This window comes from Ixodes scapularis, unplaced genomic scaffold, assembly GCF_016920785.2.
Source record: "Ixodes scapularis isolate PalLabHiFi unplaced genomic scaffold, ASM1692078v2 PGA_scaffold7__128_contigs__length_106722199, whole genome shotgun sequence".
Classification (NCBI taxonomy): domain Eukaryota; kingdom Metazoa; phylum Arthropoda; class Arachnida; order Ixodida; family Ixodidae; genus Ixodes; species Ixodes scapularis.
In genome coordinates, this window is record NW_024609882.1 from 805,086 (window position 1) to 824,286 (window position 19,201).

Consider the following 19,201-nt stretch of genomic DNA (forward strand, 5'->3'; position numbering starts at 1 on the left):
CGCAACACAGGTCTGAACATGTGTACAATTTACAATGAAATTATTAGGCAGTGCCAGAGGCACACATTTCCTTCGTAACTGAAGTGTGTGTTTAACGAAGAATGTCCTGCTGCGCCCTACGCACAAGCCTTATTGGCTTACGTGGGCACAGATTGTAATATGTTCAAAATGGTAATCAATATGTAGTCTATATTGTATTGCTTCAGCCAGTGCCTAGCTGCTAGAGTGCAAAGTCATGAAATGTGTTCAGTTTGATGTAGCCAGGAATGGTAGAAAGTAAAGCACTCTGCAGCATGGCAGAACAAAGATGCACGTACCGTATCACCCAATAAATAGGCTGCGTTTCTTTCCCAAAAAATTTCCATCGGTGCATTTTATACAATCATGCGACTTATATGCATTTTTTTTTCTATAACTAGAGGTTTTGACTATAGAAATGTGCCACGGCAGTTATATTTCTCGATCAATTCGTTGAAGAGAATATTGAAACTTGCTCTCGCTTCCGAACATATTGCGATCATAATACGCATATGCCGGCTTTTAAAATCATCTTTGTCGTGCCCATCGTACAAATATCTAAATGCGACTTGTATAAAAATGCAGCCCACATGCCAATGTTTTAATAAAATAGTTGTTTACAGTGAGGAGCGGCCTTTCAAAAAGTGTGACCTAAAGACCAGAAAATATGGTATATTCTCATTGCGATGGGCACTGAGGGCTTCTTTATTAGTGATAAATCTCTTTGTTGTCCCGACTTTTGAAAGCAATAGATGGTAGTCAGTATTGGTAGATCATGGATGAATCATCAATAAGTGATCAGTTAACCGGGGTGTCTAGCAAGTTATTATTTTGAAATTCCCTGACTATTTCATGTTTTCCCTAACAAACTCAGGTGAATTTCCCTGACCGCTGTAGAGGCAGTTACGTGTATAAGACCATTACAACACAAGGCATTGAGCATTGAGCACTGTGAGAATCATTTTTGCACGGGCTTAATCCAACTTTCATATTTTAAAATATTCTAGTTCTTCTAGTCTAGATCAAATGAGCCCTTTCTTGCCGGCGACATCGTCAATGAAGAGGCCACTTCCAGAAACACGATGAAAACACGACGCTCAACCACACACACGCCTAGTTAATAACCGAATGACAGCACGGCCGCCAAATGGACACTTTCGGATACTTTCGGCTTGGGTTGGATAGCGGTCTGCGGCTTTTCCATTTGTGACTAAATCTAGAAGCTCTAACTGGATTTAGCCTAGTGTTGCGCCCTCAATCCAATCCAAAGCTTGACTGGGTTTGTCGGCTGTTCTCTTTGCATCGGGTAGCGCACACTACATCGGGTGAGCAGAGCCTGGCCTCCGCTCTAAGCAGAATTTATTGCCTATTTTTCTGCACCCAAGTCCTCAAGTCTTTGCTCAGGGCACTCGACGGCGTTTCCGGCTCATTTTCTCTAACTGAGCTCGCTTCTTCACAATATCCCTGACAATTCCCTGATTTTTCCCGGTAATTAAAGTTTCCCTGACGATTCCCGGTCGCTAGACGCCCTGGTTAACAGGTGGTCAACCCAAGATGGTCTTGAATAATAAAGTAAGAATGACACTGTGCAAATACATTAAGCTACACGACCCTTTACTACACAACACGGACATCCCCCACGGATGATGCCCCTTCTGATGTGCATTTAAATAAGCTTTCTGCACAAACTTTTCTCCACACCACTTGCAATGAAATGGCGGGTTTCCACCGTGAAGTCCCTCGCGACACCTCAGTTGGAACGGCACGATAAACGCAGCCCCACACGTTCCGCACCTCTACGGTTAGTCACCTGTGTGGACTCTTTTGTGACGCTTCAAGTCACTGCTAACTGCAAATGCCTTATGGCAAATCTGGCACCTATACGGCCTTTCACCAGTGTGAACCCTCACGTGAGCCTGCAGGGTACTTTTCTGTGAAAAAGCCTTCTGGCAAGTCTGGCACCTGAACGGTTTTTCACCCGTGTGAATTCTCATGTGAACCTGCAGGTTACATTTCACAGCAAACACTCTGTGGCAGACGTGGCAGCTGAAGGGCTTCTCGCCTGTGTGCTTTCTTTCGTGAATCTTGATGCCCGACGTGCGAGAGCAGGAGAAAGGGCAGAACCGGCACTGATACTTCTCCCGGTGTGGGTGTGCCATCTGCTGCCACATGGTGAACGAGTCGTTCTCAGAAAAGAGTTCGCCCTCCGTGTTCTCTTCACAGCCAACGGCCTCGTTTTCGACTTTCATGGCTCTTGGGTCAGGCCCTGCGAGAAAAACAAGCCAAAATTTATTCCAGTCTCTTCTTTTTTTTTGCCAAGAGGAGCAGCTTCAAAACCAAAGTGTACCTGAGCATCAACAATGGTGCGGTGTGAGGTGGTCATTAATTTAAACGAATACCGAACTCCCAATAAACACTGTTCTTTTAGTGCCTGGATAGGGTACATCTGTCACAAAATCAACTTTTTCTAACAAGAAAACAAAAAAAATTTAGTGCAAGTTAACGTGAACAACTTGTTTTGAGAAAGGAGCAATTCCGACATATGCTTTCGTTTCAGGATCGACGTCTCGAAAGCAAAGCAGGTTTCAGAATTTTTTTTAGGACTCCAAATGTGTCTTGCAACATGACGCCTTAGTATTTTTACAGGAAAAGTACATTCTCCGACGTACATACCCAATCCGGGCACTTAAGAAAATGTTGTGCGAGTTCAGCGTCTTTTTAAGGACAGCAGATTCAATACATAGAATGCTTTAAGTGTGTAACGCCCACTCCATACTAAAACTAAATATAACCCCGGCAGTCACTGCCTACATTGAAGCACTTAGCTAACTTTTCTATTTTATACCTAAAGAATACTCGAAATCTGCTGTTTCTACTTCCATCCTTCCAACACCCAACTAGTAAGCTGGCATTGAACTATTGGTATATTATATATAATATATATATATTATAAATATATATAAACACTAGTAAAATCATACAGGTGGATCCTGTGTTGAGAGAGGCAGGCCACTTGGCTAAAAGAAAACGTAACGATTTTAACACAGCACTTTCAAACTGGTTTCAATCACATGAAGACTGCACTAGCGGACTGGATTTAGTGCGGTAGTTTGGTTTGAGGGAGAGAGCAGTTATCTGCAGTTTTCTATGCTTGGGCCACACTCAATCTTAATGCTGTAACATTGGTGGTGATGGTTGCAAAGAACTGGTCATGCCAAAAATTGGCTGGTGGTGGTGAAGCTCTCCCTAACCTGTGCATTCCCTAGGGATGTATTCCCTAGAATTTCTTCGAGACAATGGCCACAGATTTTGCCACAAGGTTTAGAAGAGGCTGAATAGACAACCATGATAGATCTCAATGCAATGGTACGGTACACAACACTGTCCATATTTAAAAGTGCACCAAAGACGTTCCTCAGATTGTCTGTTCTTGGTGATAACTCATGCTACGGGATCTTAGCATTTCAGAAAACTAAATCTTATGCTCGTGCGACGTCTATTTCCCTACTAAAAATGTGATTGAAGTTCGTGCCAGGCCCCTTTCTGAGTGGAAAAATCTGGAGCACAGAATTCAGCAGAGGCGCCGGCAGACTAGTACGTAATCCGTTACAAGTAATGAAATTACTTGTAATTCTTACATTTATCAGTAATTTTGTAAGGGAATAATTACTTATTTGCTAGAGTAATTATAAAGTAATTCCCTTACATATTTATGAAACGGATTTGTTGTAATCCGTTACAGTTCTTGCATGACCCCCCCCCCTTAAAAAAAGTTTTTCTTTTATTTTGGTGAAGTCAGAGCAGTCACTGTCATGCGCATTGACCAGCGCAAAGAGAGGCTTGGCATTCTCCAGTTCCTCAAAGCCTTTCTTTACAACACCAATCCAAATGAATATTTCTACAAAAAAAAAAAAAGTAGGAGGCAAGCTATATTTGCTTTTTTTAATCCCTTTGTTTTTTCTTTGCAGTCGAAGACGGGGAGAGGACACCAGGTGATTGTGTGCCTCTTTGAGAAGCTCGAGGCGGTAAATGCACAGACAAGAATTAACAATGTCCTTTTCGGTTATAGTAACATGGTTAATTCTTGTAGATGGAGCGTGACATTTCCATAATGTCACGCTCCATCTACCCTAAAATCCACTAAAAGAGATGCGATAATATGTGAAGGTGTTATTGCCACAGGCATCCTCGTTCATTGTTGCACACTTCTCATCTTCTCTTAGAAAACAGGGTGTATTTTTTCTGCTTCTTTTCACCATTTTTGACCCTGTTTTAAAAGCTACTTACTTTTTTTGGTAGTCCAACTTCTAGAGTTGGCCCACTTTATTTGTGAATTCCAGCCAGGTATCTGCATACCAGTCACCCTTTTTGCGAGTCAGCTTTTTGCAAGCACTTTGAAAATGATAATGGTCCTTGGCTTTTTGTTGTTTTTTTCCTGTTTTCACCCCTGCACGACGTATCTTATCTCAAGCAGAGGTTTTTTTAAAAATAAAACAAATGGTGGCTGACATAGACGTCAGATTTTGGGCTTGAGGAGAGAGGAAAACTCGTGAGTGAGGCCATAGTGCTGCTTACTTCTCTGCCCTTCGCTGCCCGTGGCATCAGCGAATATCTATCTGGAGAACACCGGAGTAAATTGCAGTTGGTCCGTGCTCCGTGCATTTTTGAACGGTATCAAGAAAGGTACACACGACAAATGTGCGTTTACATTTCCTTGTTTTAACCGACGTTCTAATTAATTGTCGTTACGAGTGACCCGGTGTTTTCTTTCCCTATTACTTATATTTATATAATGAAAACGTTTTCTTATTCACCAACGTCTCAACCGAGGCTCGACCTGTTCAGAACCAAAGGAAGAAAAATTTTGAGCCAAACCTTATTCATTATTTAATTATCGCCTTACTGGGTCACTATGTTTTGCTATTGCCTGGCAATATATGCCGGTATAGTAAGATGTACACAAATCAATTTTTATTCCAGTCTTGGCTAGTTGTACGAGGACTTGAACAGCTTCGCGATTTCTACAATAGAGAATTTTAGCAGATTGTTTCGATGACTCCGATAACGATACCCGATCCTCCGCCGCCGCAATTGCGCATGCATCATATCGTTATCGGGTATCGTTATTGAAGGTATCGGAACGATCTACCAAGACTCGCGAATATCAGGCAACGGCTGCAACGACGAAGCTTTGCTCAAATTTTCGCAAGGTGAATTGTACTTCCGTAGTTAACGCTGGAGAAGCTCAATTCAGAGCATGAAGCCTTCGTGAGGCACATAATGGCACTCTCATCCACTGCCTCAGTTCAAAGGGTGTCCAGCATAGCTTTCTTACATCTCAGTAGGAAATGACGCAAAATGTCAGACGAGACTTTCGAGAGCCAGCTGTTGCTCAAAATACTCAAGGTCAATAAATGGAGCAGGTGGCAGCAATAAGAACTGGAATAACCCTCTTCCCTTTTTTTTTTACTCGAGGACATTAAGGTTGAAAGCAATGCCACGAAAGTAACGGATTACTTTTAGGGGTAACGGTCACTTACTTTTCATTGCAATTGTTTTACTTTAATTTTAATACTTCTCATTGTAATTAATTACAATTTAGCCTCGAGCAGTTGTAAATGTAATTCCTTACTATTTTTCAGTAACATGTACAACTCTGAGTGCCAACAGCGGAGGCGCCGGATTTTTCCGCTCAAAAAGGGGTGTGGCACAAACTTCGATTACATCTTTATTAGAGAAACAGATGTCGTAGGAGCATAATTTTTGGATTTCTAGGATGCCTGGAGCCCATAAGTTATCACCAAGAACAGATGACATCAGAAGCGTCTTTAGTGCACCTTTAAGGCCAATTTCAGCAAACCAAGCTGCACTGGTAGTGTTTAAAGAACATGTAATAGTGCAAAAACCTCTCCAGTGATAGTCATGTCCCACCTGTTACAGAACATTGAAACCCAAAAGTGGTAAAGCCGGGAAAGCATGAACAGGACAAATGGCATCATCGCTGAATATATCAAACAATTGTGTACACTAGTAACACAAAATGAAAGGTAAATATGATTGGAGGCAATGCAAAACAACTCAGTGTATTTGCTTTTAAAAGGACTGAGGCAGCATGGATGTACTCTTCAATACAAAAAAGAGGACAGGGCACCATTTGAGGTTGTTGAAAAAAGGTGCAGCAAAAAAAAGTCTTTAGAGGGAGTCATTTAGGGGAAGTCCTTTAGAGGGCTATTGCACCACCCTGGTTTCGTTTGCAGAGATGTGACATTAGTGGATTGGATCAGGTGGGTTGGCTATTTGGGGTTTGGGAAAACGGACAACAAACTGGACACAATTCCCAAGCTTGGCAACATCCGTTCTGATCCAAAGATGTCTTATCTATGTGACTAAACAATCTATGCGAAGAATCGGAGCCGCCGTAAGTTCGTTTGACTGGTGGGCGCTCCATTCTACAAAGTGGCTATGTGTGGATTCGTTGCATTTGCTCCGAGACAATGCAAGAGAGATTAACCTGCAAATAAAAATTCGGAAATTTAGAAATGTGTCACTGTGTTCACAATGTCTACAGGCTACAGTGGCAGCAAAGAAAAAAACAACTTGCCACACAGTACTTCTATACACAAAAGTACAAAGCAAGAAATTTTCCCATCTCATCAGACAAACCAATGTAAACTTGCAATACTTGTGCCCCTACAAGAACACCTAGAATGCATGCCAGGTCACTAATGGTTTGTTTGCAGATGCAGGCTGCCTTGTTAAGAGACATATCTTACAGTGCCCTCCTCTGTACGCTTACTAGGCACAACCACTGCCATATTACTGTGTGAGGTTTTTAAGGGAACGTGCGCAAGGGGAAATGTGTATTTTTTTTTTATTATTACAATGTCGAAATGAAATTTTTACAGCTGAACGTGCTTAATACTCCCTTTATAAATCTGGTGTTAGATTTGATATAACTTAATTTTTTTTTAGGTTCTCGATGCATTGTACATGCAGAGAAAAAACATGTACTTTTGCACATGGGAGGCATGGCAACACACTTACAAAAGCTTAGTAAAATAAACAAATTCGCTCCTATTAAACCACCGAGTGCAATGAGCAACAAAAATAATGTGTGCGACGCTTCTTTCGTTTTAAAATAATTAAAAATAGCAAAAAGCCATTTCAAGGGGCTAACAAATGTTTCTTAACTTTTTCATAAATATTAAAAAAAGATACACATTCTGACCAAACCTAGATAATTGCATTCTACATATTCTGAAGTATATGCATACCAAATTTTGTTGTAATGGGACCATAGACCATTTCTGAAATTGTGAAATTATGCATAGATTATGCGCAACCACCATTAGTTGGTCTCGTCACTTCAAGAATGAAGCCCGTGATTGGTTCAGAGTTTGCGCCAAACACTGAAGCAGCACTCATATGGAATGCATTTTGATCTGAGTTAACACTGAATGCTAACAAAGCGCTCCTGTTCAATGCGTGCTCACAGTGCATGACCAACTAATGGCGGTCCCACATAATCTATGCATCATTTCGAAGAGACCATATTAAGGGAAAAAAACTCTGGTGCAAAAAGAAGGTGCCCCAAAAGTACATAAAAACAAAAAGAAAAACGTGTTTGACTGTTACAATAGAGCTATACTCTTTCACTATGCGGAAAATAATTATTTGTTAATATACTATTTCCGTGATAAATTGAAGCTACAGAAAACGGCAATGGAGAGGAGAGGGCTAAGCCGACTTGTTAACATAAATGTGACGACACGCGAGATTGCAACTTGAAGAACCACGTAGAGAAGAATGACTCGAATTCATGCCGCTCTGGCTTACCTGAAGGTCTTTGAATGTGCATTATACTACTATCACTATCATAACTGGCGTTAGTTATTTTTATACATCAAATATTGGGTGTTTTCAAATAAGATCGGCCGACCATGTACAATGACCAGTTTTAACTTTTACGAAAAAAAAATATTTTGTACACTCAATGCACATCAAAACAAAACTAAAATCTGTTCTGCAAAAAAAAAATATTTTGTCCTTATGGAAAAATATTGGAAGCATGCTCTTGGTGCATAGTGCTCTCTGCGAATTGCGCTAAGTTGGCATTTGGGTCAAATCAACAAAAAAAAAAACTGTTGTGGTGACCGGTCTAGAAATATTTACTGACAAACTATGCATAAGGAGGATTGACTCAAAATATTTATCATTAAGTATCAACATTGTTAATTTGTAGAAAAAAAAATTGCAAACATAGCACATTCTGCAAAAATACTTACATTTTATTTATTTTTTTCCTCTGCATTTATAAATACCAGAATTTTCAAACTTTGCCAGCGTGTTGTCCTGTATCTTGTTCATATTGGTGCTAAATATGGTTGTCTTGAGAAGCAAAATAAATTTATGAGAAAAGCTCAAATGGGGCCACTTTAATAATTATAAGTTATTTCGAAACTCGCTTTAAAAAAAGGCTATCTTCAATTTGTTTTAAACTCTCCCACATTAAGGCCCACGATCAGTACTAATATAATCTGCAAAATCATGTTGCATTATTTTTGAGTATTTGAAGTTATAAAGGTAGAAACAGTGTGACCAAATTGAGGCTACGGCAGCACCGTGTAGGTGACAAATTCGTTATTTTTACGAATTGTAAAAAATGCTCAAAGGTGGTCAGAAAGAAACAAATTGACGGCATAAAGGCGGACGGTAGTTTTGATTTGAGAATTCTTAGTGCGGTTTTGTATAAGAGACGAAGAAATTGCCCGCGGTCCGGAGCCACTGAGGCTCTCTCATGTCGCACGCTTCGCAGGGCCTGTAGAGTCATTGTGTACACCATATAAAGGAAGCGACCGGAGCGGCTCCCCTTACCACATATTTAACTCAGCCTTTTGCCTGGCGGTAACATAATATGGCGTGGTGGAACCGGCGCACCTCCTCACAGCATTGGAGCCACTGCTGCGGTGTGCCTGTAAAACGCAGCCGGACCTCCCAACAGGCGTCCAAGAGGCAAGCGGCAGACTTAACGCACACCACACTAAGCAAAGCACATACTAGCCTCAAGATCGCCCTATAGGTGGCACTATTGTAGTGCTATAATCATCATCATAGTGTGGACACAAGTATGGTCACCCGATCGGCTCTCCACGATTACGTGCAAAACGCTGTAGATTTTTACGATTTTTTTTTTTTGGTTGCATGGTATTGTTGGGAAAACATTATCGGAAAATAGTGCTGCACTGTTCACTGTTTCAGTGATGATCGAATCGTGTTATGAGCGTGCGCCCGAAATTTAAACAATCGCTTGTGTCAATTTGTGTCTACTCGACACACAAGTGGGAAGCATGGACCCCCACGACGGCAGTTATCAAACACTACATAAATTTCTTTAAAAAAAAAAACTCGTTTTTTTAGGGTGAAAATGCAACAAAATTAAGGAATCCCTAGCCGGATACTTACGTATTATTGCTACTGTGGGTCGTCAAATCGCAGGTACTACGCATTTTTTTTTTTCCGCACAACTCTTCGCTTTTGTGAAAATATAAATTTTGTGCATTGATGATGGTTATTAGATATCCCTGGGGTCACAACAATCATATTACCTTGCGATGAGCAAAAATTGCTCCTCCTAGTTATGACCTACAACCTGTGTTGGTACAACAAGAGAGGCAAGCGAAACAGACCGTTCTAATGGATCTTTCGTAAGTGGAATAAACGAGTTAAGCGAGCAATGTAGCAGAGTGCGTGTTATTAGATGATCTTTTCGGTAGGGGGCTCACCCACTTTGATGTTCTTGGGGAGGGCCGCAGAATCCAAGGAGCTAATATACTAAAGCTCTCACTAAATCCTCTTTTTTTTTTTTTTTTAAAAACCTAGTGGACTTTTTGCGACTCAAGCAAACTCAAACAGACAACCTTTACCATGGAATAAACAGCACCGACCGCAGCAACACCCTTTCTTTGAGGGCTAGTGATTCTCACTACGGATGTAGCAAACTTTTGTCGAACCGGATTTCGAGGTTGAACTTTCGGCGTTCGACTGGTTCGACGAACCTTCAAACTTTTAACCAGATTCGACCGGTTCGACTTTGTGAACAGTGTGGACAGACCTTGATACAAGCATGTCCTGGTTTGAAAATTCTTTTTTATGCAAAGGGTTATTTTTATTTTATGAACAGGCAGAAATCCTATGGATATCTACAACACATTAAGGGAGGCTTACAGTCAAAAGTCTTCAAAGGTCCTCGACGTCCGAGGGAAGGCAGGGGAGAGGCATAGAGATCATACATGCTAATGGGAGGTGGAAAGCCATATACATAGTGGGCAGCCAGTCGCTCCCAGCCTTCTCGCAAACACAATCAAGGTTTTCTTATCAGACACATCTTAACTCACCTCACCTCGCCTCCGTAACTTCTGTTTCCCAACATTGCATGCCAACATCAGAACTGTTTCTAGCACACTGTAAGGAACATGTTCCAGAAATGCTTGGACAAGATCTACACACTCGAGAGAAATCTGCTTTCACAAAAAAAGGAGGGGGGGGGGGGGGCTATCTTGACGGAGTATGTGTTGCCCAGTTTCGTATCTCTGACAATCTCTGGACTTACAGATCCAGTCCAAAAACTTGGATTCCAGATCGTAGATGCTGAAACACAACTTCAAATTCTCTGACAAAAGACCAAAATAAAACCAAGACGTCCAACAAAATCCAAAAAAATAATGAAGTAGAAAAAAAAAAAACTTTTTTGTCGCATGCAATGACAACACAAAGTTTAACACTTTTAAGGGCAATTTGCAGTCTACATCACATTTCCATTATTACGAATAATAGAATAAAAAAAGACATGATCTTATGACCGTGCACAGAAACGCATATTCTAATACTTTGTAAAACCTAATAAATTACTGTATGGGGTGGCTCGCAAACAGTCTCAACAAACCCCGTCACGACTGCAGCTTCTCTCGAGTAAAATATAGTCAGCACAGCAACACTGTTACTTGCAGGGCAAGAATCCTCACCAACACTTGATTCATTCTGGAAAGGGTAGTTGTTTTGCCCTACAAGTGTTATTGGACTTTCCATGTTTCATGCATGGGAGAAACCCCCTTTATTGCATTATGTTGGAGCATCAAAAAAGAAAGACAGGGGCTCCTGCGTCAAAAACCAGAATAAAGAGTAGTCTGCATGAGCGCACCTGAATCCACATCAAAACAACCAGGTACAAAAACACGCCCAATACAACCGAAAAAAAAAAAAAAAAAAGAAAGCAAGACGAGAACTGGGGCAATTTTTATTTAATTTAATAACTGCTAACATTTAATTTATTTAATAACTTTAATCTAATTTAATAACTAGGCCTGATCTTTGGCTGAGGTCTCACTAACAATAAATATATTTTTTCTCTTCCAAGTTAATTTAAAGACAAACTAGTCGGTACACTTACCTCATTCATTTATTTTAAATTGTCTGCAGTGCTAATCCAGGTGCAAACAGGGGTATTTTTTTTTTCTTTATAATTACTTTAACTTGAAATTTGTGGTGAAAAACACCAAGTCATTTAGATCTCCAGAGATCATGAACTGATCACTTTGTGATTTGAAACAAAAACACTTAAGTGCCAGGAATTCAAACTGCCCAAAAAATTTCGATACAGTCAATTACGCCGACGGGTCGCTTTGAAGCAAGACTTCAAGGAAACAATGTCAGCACCTGCCCAAAGCGACCGAGGTCGGTAAAACGAAATAAACTCTTAATGGGGTTCCGAACATTTCATTGAACGCCGTTTCATCGAATAAGTGGACCTTTCATCGAACGCCAATTCATTGAAAGACCTTTCAGTGAATCGCTTGACGCCGTTTCATCGAATTCCACTTCAATCAAAGTTTGGAGCATTATAGTGCACTTTACATTATTTACTCTTTCTTCCGAGTTTTGCTGTCAAATCGCTAGAAATAAAATGACTAGCCTGGTCACTATTTTACCAAAAGTTTGGCTACAGAATCAAAATATAATGAAACTTGAGTGTGTATTAGTGTTTTCTGTTAAGTGGCAGTACTCCACCACATATTTGGTTTCCTATTTGTTCCCATACAAAAGGTAGACCCAGAAAGGACTATAAATATTCTTCTCTGCACTTGTTTTTCTTTATCTATTTACTCCAGTTTTCATTCAATCCTAGGAAATAGCTTTCTTTCTAAGAACAAAGGTTGAAAAGCCAGTAAGTCCACAGTTCTGCTGATGACGAAAAATAAACAAAGGAAGACACACCTTTTTTTCTGCTTTGTGCGACATAAATACATGCCATTGCTTCAAGGACGACATGGGCTTGAAATAGAATACGTCTTTTCTAGAACGTGGAAACACCCTTGAAGGAATGTACCTTCGTCACTGTACCCAATGATCACAAGTTTCATAAAATGTCAAGGCAGTGTTCCCGTTATTGGCTACATTAGCAGCACAAACCATGAGTTACTGTGAAAAAAAAAATTTGAGAAGACACTTAAAGAGACACTGACACTCCACAAAATTTATCTTTTTTATTTTTTGTCAGGCAATTTATTATGGTGTCACAAGACTACCCAATCAATATTTTTCTAAAGCATTACATATATTTTAGAGAAAGTAAAAAAAAGTAACTGCTCAAAACCGAAACTGGACTGGGGAGGAAAAAGAAATAGAGGAGAGAGGTGGCAGAAGTCACGTGGCTGTGATACTTTTTTTCCCCATTCAACGTATTTGCAGCTTTCTAGAATTCACAAAAAATGGGTATCATATTTCTATTCTATTTCTGATATTGTGTGTTTCTCTTCGATGATCCACGACTTTGATTTTCTTCGGTGGTTGTGTCTAAACCATAGAAAACAGCCCCTGACCACGAAGAAGGGAGTGAGCGCGACTCAAACAGGCCAGTTCTGGATCGGCGGTTTTCGGACGAAAAGAAAACGAATTTCGAGCCGCTAATTGTTTTCTGGGTAGTTAAAGGAGCTGTGCAACAGTTTCAGTGCTTTGCTTAAACAATTTGGGAGTTGGTATCTCGACCTTTCTCAAGTAAAGAACAAAAAAACCGCTTTTGCCTGCATGTCCTAGCTTTTATTTTAAAAATGGACAAAGATTGAGGTTTTCGGAACCTCGCAACTCCTTCACCATCTTCCAAGTCACGTGCACTGTGACATCATGGCACGGGGCTCCGGTGAAGCTCTCTCTCTCTCTAGAGCCATCAGTGAGCAGCGAGAACTCGTCCGCTCACGACCATGTGACCACATGCTAGCGGGCGAAATATGGTGAAAGGAGGAAAGTCTCATCTGGGTCCGGCCATACCCGTCCGGCACTGTCCTCCCCCCCCCCCCCCCCCCCCCCCCCCTTTTGGCTTCTGGCGGCTGTTCGCGGTAGCAATAAGAGCCGACGGTTTTGTAGACCTAGGGTAGATGGCACCGCTAAAAATTCGTATAATAAAAGTTTTGTCAATGATACCAGGTTTTGACGCATTTATATTTATGTTGGATCGACAAGATTTATAGAAAAGACACCTTTTATCGAGCAGGTATTCGCACAACTTGCTATCTTTCTACAAGACCCCCATTGACGTCATGCCGCGTGGTTCTTATGGCCGCCGCTCGAGGCCGCAGGTAAGGAATATTCTAATTTTTGCCTCGCAATTATGCAGCGGAATCGCAACATTTAGAAGGAAGGAAGTGTGTTTTCTGTCTTTTGTGACAAGATGAATAATGTCAAAAGTAGAAGATGCCAATTCTTTCAACAATAAAATTGTTGCACAGCTCCTTTAATTAAGCTATCCTATGTCATGTACAAATAAAAACCTTGGCAAGCATAAATACTGTCAGTGTCCCTTAAGCGCGAAACACATGTACGACGAAACCGTCCGAACCGACGTCCGACCGCGCAATACGACGGTCGGAGGCGAGGGTTTTCAACGCTCTCCGATGCTACGAAAACCCTCTCCCCCCAAGGTCATTCCGGCAGTCCGCACGTCGGATCGGAAGGTTTCGTCGTACATGTGTTTCGCGCTTTAAGGCGCAATCACACCGGATATTGAGCAGTCGTGCGATGAGACTAGATCACATTGAAAAAAATTAGATGGTCACACTGGCGTGCGCGATGAGCAAGTCCAGCGCCTCCTTTGGCGAGTCGCTTTTCAAAAACTCTCACTCCGAACGCTGTTGACTGGCTCAGCCGCTCTGCAACTAGATCACATCGCAAAAAGTCGGGTCAGCAAGCAACTGCTCAAATCGCGTCGCTTTTTCCCCGCGATGGTTGCTTTTGCGTTGAAAGTTATCGCACAACTAGATTGCATTGCCGGTGTGAATGTGCCTTTAAGAATGCTTAAGTGTAAGAATGCAAAAGCATTCGTTACACGCAGCGCCATCCTACAAGCAGCATGCCAAGGCTTCCTTTTCCATGCTGCACTCGGGCGGTGACATCACGCTCCCCCACTGCGCAGGCGCGGTGGGGCAGCGTGACACCACCGCCTCGGCTCCACGGCTTCAGTGACCATGCATCTGCGTTGCTGTGCTCTTCTTTGTTTTTTTTTTCCAAGGCGCATCCACTTTGACCTTTAGCAGCCCCCAGCAGCTTCCGTGACGAAGCATCTGATTTGACGCGTCACAGCCAGTGGGAATTTATGCCTCAATTCGCTGCATGCATGGGCTTTGCTCCATGGGACAGGAGAATTTAGGGGCTGCCAATTGCCGTTTTGCTGTCTAGTGCCGTTTTGCGGGGCTTCAAAAGCTGATAATGCCAGTTCGCTCCATAAAACAGTTAATGCTTTCGCATAAAAAAAAAAAAAAAGTGTAGCGGCGAAAATAAAGTTTCTTATTTTTAGCCCTCTCTGTGGGGAGAGAGAGAGAGAAAAAAAAGTCTGCTATTCTTTTAGTTTTTGATGAAACGGCGTTCGATGAAATGACTTTCGATAAGAATGGCTAATTGGGTTAGTTAGTTTTGCATCTATGATGTGATACGCCAATAAACACCGACAAAAACGAACGAAGAACTCCCCAGTGATACACGTGCCGTCCGACTTTCTTTTGGACGGCACTTGTAGGCGCGAGTAAGTGCCGTCAGCCGGCACTCTGAGTCTACACACAGCTTTCGATAAAGTGGCTCTCGATGGAAAGGTATTCGATTAAACGGAGTTCGATGAAATGTCCAGGCCCACATCTAATAGTTTCCGTGTCAAACAAACGAATGGCATCTAACGTGCCCCAGCCAAGGCTTGGGAAAATTTTGACCGTCTCTTTTTCACGACGCCTTGAGGGCAATACGTATGCGTCGACGAGGACTAGTTCACTCACTCACCCACCGCCGACACGACTGTTGCAGGCGAATGAAGCAGAGAGTCTGGCGCACGAGCTGGTTTGCGCACAGAAGCAGAAAGGAACTGCTAATAAAGCACCCGGGCTAACATGTCGGAATCCATTTGGTTGTGCCGGCCGACGCAATCAAATTTCTGGAGATCACGCAATCATTTAACGTCGACACGAAGCTACAGTTAAGACGAGTTTGGATGATTGATCCAGTCACTTTCCAGAAGATAAAGAGATAATCAAAGCACATTCCGGCAAAGCAACAAGCAGCCACCACCCAAGCAAAGCTAAACAACACACAACCCGCGAAACAATAAAACAATTGTCAAACAGACAACAGACGCGCCAGTAAAGGTTCTATTGGATTGGATTGGATAATAATGACTTTACTTGTACTGGTATCCTTATTTCAACGCCTTATTCGGATGATTATATTATTAGATTAATATTCAGTAGGCAGTATTATATAAATTTCGCGGAAAAACTGATTATTTACGCTTTATGTTCGTGTTACGCAAATAATATCTTTTTTTGTTGTTGTACTGCAAGGATGTTCAAAAGGATTCATTCAAAAGGATGTGTGACTTTAGTTTCAGTTTCTGTGTGCCGTCCGCGGAAGAAAGCTCAAGAATGCCACGGGGTGCGTTTTGAGTGGATTGTTCAATTTCTAATGGCCTCGCCTTTAACTCCGAGACATTTCCTGGTGAGTTCTCACCCTGCTTCTTGTGAGATAAAACCAATGGTCCGAGTTCCCATAATCCTCATTTGGGTTACCGTCGAATGGCACCAAGTGTGAAGCTAAGGTTGAAAATATCCCACCCTTGCCGCACTGTTTTTCCGTCATCGGTAGAGTTTGCAGTTTTTAAATGAAGAATCTTAGACTTTCTTCAACAGTAAACGGCCAGCTCTGAACTAGCCTTAAATTTGCGCAAACGTTGTGCAACCTTTGCTTTGTTAGTTTCTACGTATATTTGCCGAGAGCGCAATCATGTTTTAAATAATTGAATTTTGTGGCGGACCAATGATGTATATTCTGAGAATTTAAATTTAATTACGATGCTTGTGCACGAAATTTGAGGCGGATAATTACAGCTGCCGTTGTGCCGCTTGATGGCCACGAAATCATTAGGTAAACTTTCATACACCGAACGCTGTCCGTCAGTCTTTATTCAGCTGGACCACCGATACTCGACCAGAGTCGAACTTGGGCAAAGCAATGCTCAAGATCGACTCAAGACAATAAAACTCCAATTTATTGGAGTTTTACTGTCTTGATTCTCACGGCGGCCTACCGCCCTGGGTGCCACTGGCCCTAGTGACGCCACCACCCGGACCTGTAGATTAACAGAGCTGATTTTTCCTACATTCTCACCTCCCACATTTTCCTTTCTGTCTCTTTCACTCCCTTTTCCACTGAAGTAGTCTGCTCAGCCCCATTACTAGGGTTCGGTTTGTTCCATTTTGTGTTTAACCTTTTCATTTATAAATACTTGAATACCTTCCGTGCCCATGGCATGCCATCCATTTCAGTCAACCTTTGTTCAAATTTCAACTTCCTAATTGTCTCCCTGCTCTTAAAAGATGACCAGCCCAGGCCCGCCCGGACAAAGGATGGAAATCTAAGAAACTGTATTTGTGTTTGTTTGTCATGAAAGATGGTATAACATAGAAATATAGCTCCATAGTTATCCCCATACTAAAACTAAAGAAAACTCGGACATCCACTGCCTACAGGCTTTGAAGCGCATAACTAATTTTTCTATTTCCTGCCTGATGAATACTCGAAATCTTCAGTTTCTATACCCATTCTCCCATCACCTAACAATTGGTGAACTGGCATTAAAATAGTGCTTAAAGCCTCGTAGCAACATGTTATACAGTGCTAAAAACATATAAGGTAATATCCTAAGCTGTGTTGAGAGCGATGGGTAATTTGGCTAAAAGGAAATATGACGATTTTAACACAGCACTTTAAAGCTGGCTTCATTCACATGAACACTGCACTAGTGTGGTAGATCGGTTTGAGGGAGAGAGCAGGTGTGTGTAAATTTCCATGCTTGGCCACACTCAATCCCGATGCTGTCACACTGGTGGTGGTGGTTGCAAAGAACTGGTTGTGCCAAAAGCTAGCTGGTAATGATGAAGCCCTCTCTGACCCATGGATTCCCTAGGGATGTATTCCCTAAATTTCCTTTGAGACAATGGCCACAGATTTTTACCCCAAGGTTTAGAAAAGGCTGAACAGACAAGCATCGAAGATCTCAATGCAATGGTATGGCACACAACACTGTCCACATTTAAGGCCAATTTCAGCAAACCAAGCTGCACTGCTAGTGTCCAAGAACATGTAACAGAGCAAAAAAAAACTCTCCAGTTAACGTCAGGCCCCCCTATTACAGAACATTTAAACACAAAAGTGGTAAAGCCAGGAAAGCATGAACAGGACAAGTGGCATCATCACTGAATAGTATATAAAACAATTTTGTACACTACCAAAACAAAATGACGACTGGAGGCAATGCAAAAAACACTCGGCATATTTCTGTTAGAAGGACTGGGATAAATGTACTAGATATAAATGTACCCCTCAATATAAAAAAAAAAATATGAGGCATCTTTTGAGATTGCTGAAAGAAGATGCAATTCTTTAGTAAAAGTTCACAAAATGGAAGTTCTTTAGAGGGTGTCATTTAGGGGAAGTCCTTAAGAGGACTACTGCACCACACTGGTTTTCTTTGCAAAGATGTGACATTGGTGGATTGGATCAGGTGTGTTGGCTATTTGGGGTTGAGAAAACGGACGATAAATTGGACACAACCGGCCAAAGCATGGCAACATCCAATCTGATCCAACGGCATCAAATCTAAGGGAATAAACAATCTATGTGAAGAATCAGAGCCGCCGGAAGTTGGCCTGACTGGTGGGCGCTCCATTCTACTAAGTAGCAATGTGCGGATTCATTGCATTTGCTCCGAGACAATGCGAGAGAGATTGACCTGCAAATAAAAATTGGGAATTTAGTAATGTGTCACTGTGTTCACGATGTCTACAGGTTACAACAGCGGCATGAGAAAAAAGCAACTTGAGGCATGGTAGTTCTACACACAAAAGTACAAAGCAAGGAATTTTTCTGTCTCCTATCTCATAAAACAAACCAATGTAAACTTGCAATAGTTTTGCCCCTACAAGAACACCTGGAATGCGTACCAGGTCACTAAGGGTTTGTTTGCAGATGCAAGTTTCCCTCTTAGAGACATTTTTTCTTACAAGTACCCTCCTCTGGGGGCTTACTGTGCATAACCACTAGCACATTGCTACAATCCTTTGTTGCATAGTAGCCACAACAGTGGACAAAGTTATTTAATTTTTAAATAAAGTGCCAGGCCCTATAATATTTGTATGCATGGTGTCCACTTCGGTGGACATATGTGTTCTTGATTGCCACTCATAGATGGTGCCACCATTCCACTGGTGCCGACATATTCAGCATCCAAGATGGCAGCTTCCACAAATTCCAGGTATGGCACACGCATCCTCGCAAAAGTGTCGTACATGGTGGCAAAAGCTTATTACTCCTCTGTTAATTGTTTTCATGCCTTCGAGGAAGTCTTGAGGTGTAATCTGTATAAATATGAGTGTTCAATAAGTTTTCATTGTTCAGTAAGTGACCTATTTGGGGCACACCATGAACAGCAGCATTACGGAGCCATGAGCTATGCACAAATTGTATTTGGTCAGCAGCGCTGTAAATATACTGAAATGGTCCAATTTTCTGTCGTAATGAATAAGGCGCCATAATTTTACGTATTAAAAAAAAGAAAAAGCTATATTTTATTTTTTTGTTTTAGGGGCAAACAATC

At 41.6% G+C, this 19,201-nt stretch overlaps 2 protein-coding genes and 1 pseudogene across 2 annotated transcripts in view; 1 reads left to right on the top strand and 2 right to left on the bottom strand.

The window, feature by feature from the left end:
- LOC115310946 (gastrula zinc finger protein XlCGF7.1-like) overlaps positions 1-15,591 on the bottom strand; it is a 44,379-nt gene extending 28,788 nt beyond the window's left edge. The window contains exons 1-2 of the mRNA XM_042286463.1: positions 15,559-15,591; positions 15,334-15,418 (exon numbers count right to left, since the gene is read on the bottom strand). Of these exons, the coding sequence (XP_042142397.1) occupies positions 15,334-15,418; positions 15,559-15,591 (118 nt within the window). The remainder of the gene's footprint in view (positions 1-15,333; positions 15,419-15,558) is intronic.
- LOC121833280 lies at positions 1,468-10,498 on the bottom strand (annotated as a pseudogene).
- Positions 15,592-15,967: 376 nt separating the features above from the next.
- The window catches only part of LOC8027348 (transcription termination factor 2), a 61,463-nt gene continuing 58,229 nt past the window's right edge, over positions 15,968-19,201 (top strand). Inside the window, exon 1 of the mRNA XM_029969434.4 lies at positions 15,968-16,044. Within this exon, the coding sequence (XP_029825294.3) occupies positions 16,012-16,044 (33 nt within the window). The 5' untranslated portion in view covers positions 15,968-16,011. The remainder of the gene's footprint in view (positions 16,045-19,201) is intronic.